We start from the raw sequence: 7800 nt of genomic DNA, 5'->3' as shown, positions 1-7800 counted from the left end.
AGCTGTTTGAGAGAACAAGCTGGAATATGAATATATGTAGGTGGAAGGGAGTTGAGGCAGATAGTGCCTGGGGACATGTTGTTCCGCTGCTGCATGTTGCTGTCCCTGCCTTCTCTCCCTGTGCAGGAATTAGCAAGGACCCACTTGTTTCTGAGGACTTACTGTGTTGCTGCGCTTCCCAGCTGTTCTTGTGTGTTTGTGGGCTGTGGGCTAGGGATTGAGAGGAGGACCGAAGAGCTGTGTGCTAGATGTGCTGCTGGGAGGGGAGGGTCTCCCTCAGAGTTGTGAGGTTACCTTTAAATTCAAATTTTAAAATCTTTTTCCTTGTCCCTGCCATAGGATGGTTCACTGGGGAATATCGATGACCTGGCACAGCAGTATGCAGACTACTATAATACCTGCTTCACAGATGTGTGTGAGAGGATGGAAGAGCTGCGCAAGCGGAGGGTTTCGCAAGACCTTGAAATGGTATGTAGAGAAGTTATGACTTTATTAACAAATGATTGCCATTCATGCCCCAGATGAAGAATCAGTGTTTCTGCTTGAAGAGTTCTACCCAGGGAAATAACTATACGTGATTGCGTTCATGCACGCAAGTGTTTCAGCCAACTCCATTAAACACTTGGAAATTATTAGCATGATTGGTTTTTTTTCTAAGCATTTGTTATGATTCATTAAGCCTTGGAGTCTGCATTTCTTAGTTGTTCTTTAATTAGAGCACACTCTCCTTAAACACATTTGCTTACAAACCTCAAGTCTTGGAGGCAAGATCATGTCTGACAAAGGCATTGTTTCCTTGCTCCAAGATGCTTCTGGTGCGAGCATAACGAAACTGCTGTTTTTCAGTTGCACTGTGCAAAATGTTAAGGTCCTGCTTCTCAAAACTCCCAAGGTGCACGTACTGGTTTGAGGCTCCCAAATATAGGCAGTCTTAAATTTTGTGAATGTTTTCCCATTATTTTGCATTACAGAACCTGTAGTGGGCAAACATAGTGGGGTCATTCAGGTTGGAAGGGATCTCAGGAGGTCCAACCTAATCCAAACTTCTGCTCAAAGCAGTGTCAACACTGAATTCAAACTAGGTTGCCCAGAGCTTTATCTGATGGAGTTTGAAGACATTCAGGGATGGAGGCTTTGCAGCCCCTCTGAGCACTCTGTTACACTGATTCACTGTTTTCATAGTGAACTTTCCTTTTTTCCTGATATTCTATTGGATGCCCCCTGTGCCAATTTATAGCTGTTGTGTCTCATCCTCATGCTATGCACCGCTGTGAAGAACCAGGCTCCGTCTTTTTGATAACCTCCCCATTGGTACCAGTAAGCTGCCAGTAGGTCTCCTTGAGCAGTCTTTTCTCCAAGCTGAACCTCCCAGCTCCCTCATCCTTTTCTTGTGGGGCAGGGGCTCAACTCCTTGAGCAGTTTAGTAGCCCTCCCTCAGACTCATTCAAGTTTATCAACACCTGCCTATCACACAGGACGGCAGAGCTGGAGGTGATGGTCCAAGTATGGCCTCACAAGTGCCAGGGAAAGGGTAAGAATTGCTTCCCTCAATCTTGTGACTGCACCGCTGTTGATGCGGTGTGGGATGCTGCTGGCTGTCATTGCTGTCTGGGCATGCTGCTGGCTTGCACTAAGCCTACTTGTCTCCTTGGCATCTTCTGCAGAGCAGGCTGGCCCAGCTGGCCAGTCCTCAGCCTATGCCAATGCATAGGATTGCTCTTCTTCACAAGCAGGAATTTGCATTTGTCCAAGTTGAGTTTCATGAGGCTCCTGCCAGGCCCCTCTGAATGGCAGCCCTGTCCTCAAGCATGTTGATTGCAGCCTGAGGTGGGCATCATCCAAAACCCTGAAGAGGAAGCTATCTGTTTCTTCTTCAGGTATTTAACAGGATAGGCCTCTGCACTACTCTGCTTGCAACTGGCTTCCAAGTACAGCACATTAAACAATATTCTTAAAGCCCAACTAGCTGGTTTTTTACCACTTCAGTTGCATAGACTCCCTGGGAAGTCTCACTTTAGTTGAAACTTACCTTACATGCAGGTCATTTCTATACCTCATTTTTGTTAGGTTTAAGAAGGAACCTTTTAGGAGGCCTATCAGAAAAGCATAATGTGTTTTCACTAGTTGGACAATTTTCTTTACTGTCCTGTAACATTGGTAAATGTTTGTCACTACTTGGGGCATGTATATATTACTGATTGCTGTGCTTTTTTCATGGTAAAATTTTTGTTAGTTTTCATAACATTCATAAAGATCATCTGTGACAGAAAAAAACTTTTAGATCTGCTTTGCTAGGTCTCCGGTGTTAGGTTTGTGTTCCCAACAGAACTGTATGTTTTTTACATACCAACCTGTAGATATTTCCTTCAATTCTTGTCTCGCAGTAACTGGAATACTGAAAGAATTATTTCTTTGTCAGTTACAGTTTTGCTGCGGTGGTAACATTTGTGTAACACAGATAGAAACTCCTAACCAAAGTATGGTTAATAACTCTGGGTTAATATTTCTGCAGAGCCAGCATGGGTTCTGATCACAGTCCTGCCGTGATCTACAAGATCAAATCCTTCGAGAGAGATTCGGGAGCTGAAGTTGTGTAATTGTGTCTTCTCCCTTTGCTAGCACTGACTAGTAGCAGGGAGTGGTTTGCGTCCTTTCTCTAGCAGCTCTGTCTGATGATGTGGATTACTTAAGACTACCTTCTTTCATCTTGGGATTCCAATTTAGAGACTGAGAGGCTCCCAGAGCTTGTATTACTGTGAACTTCAGTTACACAATGAACAGCTGCAGGATCAAGGCAGGGCGAGTCATCTCTGCCCCACTGAAGTCTGCTATTCCTTCTTTATTTTTAAATGGAAAAAAAAATCAAATTTATTTTGCAAATCTGTTTCTGCCGAGAACTTCCAAGTGTTAAACAAAAGGTTATTGCAGGAAATCCCTTTGTAGACAGACCCTTGAGGCTTCTGTGCAAAGAAGCTGATGGCACAGAACTGTGGTTCTTGTGAAAACCCCCATGCTCGGCATACCTGGTATTCTGGGTAGCTGTTGGCAGCAACAAAACCTCCTTTCCTGGCACTCTCAGAAGGCAGCTCCTGTGCTAGGTAATGAAGCATGCCTTATGGCGGGAGAGGACTCCCTTCCATTTAGACAGATGGGCCTAATTTGGCTCCCTTCACTTCTGAATCTGCAGCAGCCAGGCTGGGGAAAGCAATGTGAGCTTAATTAACTCACATCAAAGGTGCAGAGCTCCACACTGGTTTAAATAGATGTGAGCTAACCCAAGACAGGCTGGTGAGTGATTCACTAGCTCATTCTGCTCAGAAGTTACGGTCAGAGAAAGTGGCTGTGTGAAAAGACATCCTGGAGATTGCTCTTTGGTTTGCTTACTCTAGTAGTCCAGTGATGACTTCTTGAACTGTGAGGTCAGAGAGAAAATACTGCAATTGAAAATGAAATCAGTGCTCAATTTTTTGCTACATCCGTCACAACTATAATATAGTTTCTGAACATCAGATAACCATTCTGCTGATAGTGCATGAGGCTTCAGGTATTAGCTCGCTTCCACAACAACAGCATCCAAACAGCGCTGACCACAGCTGAAACTTGCTCTCATCAATAAGTAGGCAGGCTTGAATTAGGTATACAGGGAGCAGGAAATGACCATCTTGGCTAGAATTTGTTTTTAGTGTGATAGAGTAGTATGCCTGTTTATAATCTTCTGTAGAAACAGGAGTTGGTTTAAACAGCAGGGCTGCTGAAATGACCACAGAAGCACTAACGTGAAAGACAAAACAGAAAAGTGACTCATTTGTTGTGATGTTTTTCCTCTCTCTACAGCTTTAGAGCTTGAGGAAAGATAGTGTATTTGCAGAGGTTTTGGAATAGTGAATGGGGAGTAATGTAGGGGGAAACATAAGTTTCATAGTATATCTCAGATGTGCTACAACAGCAAAACTCAGCCCCTGCATTGAGATCAGGTCTAAATGAGGAATAAGAGATTGGGAGGGGAAGAGTCTTTGTTGACAGCTATCTCAAAGCTACAGATCCTGTGTGCAAAACAATTTCATAAAGGAAAACGTATTGGGATACCTCTTCAGATTTAATAATCATAAAAGATCAGGCAGTCAGCAGCTGTGATACAGCTGGGAGACTGCAGCTTTATTTTTGGCTGCCAGTTCTGGTTGCCTTCCTCTGAAATGCAGTACGAGTGATAAATAGTAGGTAGCAGAAGCACAGAAGTCCAAAGCTAGTTTGCAGGCTGCTTTTACCAAATGCTCTGAACAGAGAAAGAGTGGGTCACCCCAGGGGTCCAAGCGTCCTCTAGAAGTTGCACGGAGAGGCTGCGTTAGGAGGAGCAGTGCATGAACAGAGCAATGCCTGAGCTGGCAGAGCTTTGCCACAAACATGCATTTAGTGCCGGCTCGCCCTGATTGCCCTCTGGAGCATGTCCACTGAAGGACAGAAATATGAACTGTTTATTGCTGCTTCTGTACACTTCGAAATAACTTCAAGCTGTTTGGGAGCCAGTGTTGATATCTTGATTGCATATTGTACTTTCTAATCAGCTCTCCAAGCTTTCCTATCAGACCACGGTCATTTCAGTCTGGATATCCTGCTCTGGAGTCAAACTTCTTAAAAATGTCTTGGTTAAATTGTTTGGGAGAGCAGCATATCTTGTAACAAAACAGTAGCTGCAGATGGAGCTGAACACAGAGTATTTATCCAAATGGTAGTGCCGTCAAGGATTGTTAGTTGTTCCTAACCATGGGAACTGCTTTTTGCGTTTGGAGTTTTGCCTCTGTTTTTGTAATGGAGAATGTGCTTGGATTTGGACATTAATGTTTGTGAACAGCATGGGAGTTGCCAATGTTTCCTAGCATTTGGCCTATTCCTGTGCACCATGTGTTATTTTGGCTGAGGAAAAACTGCAGTTAGAGTAGATATAGTGGATTTTCAGGCCCATAATGGATGTATCATTGGTAATATTGAGCTGCCCATCTGCTAAAATGCAGTTACAGCCAGAAAAGTGGCTGTGTGAGGATGGCACCTTGTTACTGCTCGTGTCTGCTTCCTGTGTGTCTTTGGGATCATATCTGCCTGGCTCACTGACAATACCAGGTTGGCCTTGCCTGTCAGCAGGGCAGGACAGCATTGATAGAGCAGTGAAAGAGCAAACTGCGCTCTGTTGTCTCATCCATCACCAACAGCGGCCAGCTGACGGCTGCTGCCAAGGTCTGTGTTGTAGCGGATGATCTTGACGTCAAAGAGCAGCTTGAGGTTTTCTGATGGGCTCTGACAGCTATGATTGTGGCACTGAGAAGTTGCACTAATCTTTTGACTTGTAAATTACATTAAATGAATGCCACTGGAAAGCTATAAGGCACACAAGTATACATACTTTTTTTCTCCTTCCTCTATTTCATTCATTTCAATGTGTAAAAGGGAAGGTGTTCAGAATCTGTCTGTATACATGGTGGTAAAGTACAGTGTATATTTTTGACAAATTAACTTGCCTAATCCTGTGTGTTTTTACAGTACCTGCACATATACAGAGGCAAAGTCAGAAAACAGAAATGAACACTAAACCAACATAAGTTTCTTGCCTTGCTGCCCAAAATGTGTGGAGTCTTCATAGGTTTTGGCTGTGCATAGTTTTGGAAAGGTGCTCAGAAACCATTTGTTTGGTCGCCAATGGAGTTGACCATCTAGACAACATATTAATGTATAAATGGTATGGGTCCAGGAAGGCAGAGCGGAGGAAAAGTGACACAAGTAGAGTAATTAGTAATTTGAGTGATAGAGTAATTGGGCTTTAACCTTTTTAGAGGTGGATTTGGGCATACTGTGCTGCTGGTTGGCGATATCATAAGACTACTTGAGAAACTAGCCAACCTGCACTGAAGGAGACCAAAATACCCAGAACTGCTGCAGTCAGTGATTGATGTGTTTTTAAGAAATTTCAGTGGGAGTTAGCCACCGAAGCTGGAGCTACGATGCTGAATATCTTTGTGGAGTCTGGCTGGCTGCTGCCACGTAGCTGGCTTCAGCCACGTCCACTTTTCTTCGCATTTTACATACATTAAAATCTCAGGATCCTAAAGTAGAGTGCTTATTCCCTGCCATGAAATTACCAGTTCTGCTTTGGCAGTGCAACACTGGCTGCTTTTACCTTTGTCCTGAGAGGACACTTCTGTATCTTGCTGGAACAGGATCCCACTGTTTTGTTTTGTCTTGCTGGCTGCAAGAGGCCCTCCAGAGTATAAACAACATCTGAGTTGGATTAAAAAGGTATCTACAGCTCAAAAAAAAGAGCTGAAGAACACACAGATAAGACTTCCTAAATTTTGGAGAGTTTCCAGGCCTTATCAGGCAGACACACAAAAGAAAAAGTAGCAGTAAAAGACATGGACTTTCAAGCATAATTTTTTTTTGCTCCAGTATAGCTTGAAATAGAGGGGGTTTTGCCTGAATATGATGTGCATAAAATAGATTTACATACAAAATATGTAACGGACTTGCTATATGTGCAGTCTCAGTCTCCCAATATTTTAGGCTTTATCTCCACGAGTTAAACTCGTAGTAATTTTTTTCATAATTAATGGAGCTTTTCAAAGGTAGACACAATGGAAATTCTGGAACAGACAAGCTATTTTTAGTGTCTAATGTATCCCAAACCAAGACAGCAAAGGCATTTAAATACAGAGCTGGCATTAAGCATGAAAACAAAGCAAGGCTTGTTCCATACCCAGCAAAGTGAATACTGTTCTTAAACAGTTCTTAGTCCACTTAGTACGAGAAGACTAAGTAAAAATCTCTCAACTTTCTTTAAGCTAATGATCTTCTGCAGTCTCACCACTCTTTTTGTTGGAAGCCCGTTTATGAATAATCCCTTAAGCAAAATCTGTCAATTTATAGGCTGGAGACTCAGCAGACTATGCTGCTATGGTGGTTTGGGCAATCTTTTCTTCCTTTTGTATGTTTGGAGGGTCCTTGCTTTTTGGAGCAGGACCTTCAGTTTAACACTTACAGTCTTCTGAAAATGTTTGTATTTTTTTGGCAATGTCAGTGTTATGGGAAGAACAAATTGTCAAAAGTAATAGTTATTTTTTCTGAACCAGTGATACTGTTATGAATAAAATCATTATAATAAATAGAAAAAATAAGTCACTTTTGGTAGTCAAACTGGTAACTGTGGAGGGGTAAAATTCTCCTTAGTATTATAGATGTTTTTCTAGCTCTTCTTAATCTTCTAGCATCATCTGTAGTGTTTTTCTTGTCCCTTTCAGCAGGACTTTTACTTTGAACCTAAGATCAGTTGAATATATTCTTACTGTGCTGTTCTTTTATCTTGGAAGCAGCACGTATCTGTTGGAACTGACAGACTAGATTTGTATTAACTCTGTGATTTAATCTCTTTGGAGCCTGAGGACTTCGTGGGGAGGGGGAATTGGTTGACTAACTTCAGCTCCCTTTGTGTATTTTTTTCTTCTCTCTTCCTCCCTTCTGAATTTAAAAATGACAGCAAAAATGGAAATGTACAGTGTTGTGCTATCAGGACCATTAAGTAACTTTCATTGCAAAGGATAAAATTGTTAAAAAGAAAGCAAATTAAATTGTCATTTAAGAAGGTGCATCTCTGAGGAAAGAAAAAACAGAAAAACAAAGCCAACAAACAAACAGAACGAACTCTGTAGTGAACAGTTTGTGTTGTGCAGCCCAGCTTGCTATTGATATATTACTAGAAGAATTCCAAAACACCCAGCGGAGTGGTGTTACTCTGGGAAGAACGGCAATGTGTATTGG

General features: G+C 42.3%; 1 protein-coding gene across 1 annotated transcript in view; it reads left to right on the top strand.

The window, feature by feature from the left end:
- The first annotated feature begins 345 nt into the window (after nucleotides 1–345).
- The window catches only part of SASH1 (SAM and SH3 domain containing 1), a 94289-nt gene continuing 86834 nt past the window's right edge, over nucleotides 346–7800 (top strand). Inside the window, 1 exon segment of the mRNA XM_010189505.1 lies at nucleotides 346–468. Within this exon segment, the coding sequence (XP_010187807.1) occupies nucleotides 424–468 (45 nt within the window). The 5' untranslated portion in view covers nucleotides 346–423.

Source organism: Mesitornis unicolor, unplaced genomic scaffold (genome assembly GCF_000695765.1).
Source record: "Mesitornis unicolor isolate BGI_N332 unplaced genomic scaffold, ASM69576v1 scaffold4728, whole genome shotgun sequence".
In the NCBI taxonomy this organism is placed as follows: domain Eukaryota; kingdom Metazoa; phylum Chordata; class Aves; order Mesitornithiformes; family Mesitornithidae; genus Mesitornis; species Mesitornis unicolor.
Note: the sequence above shows the minus strand (reverse complement) of the source record. Positions and strands in the feature narration are given on the sequence as shown.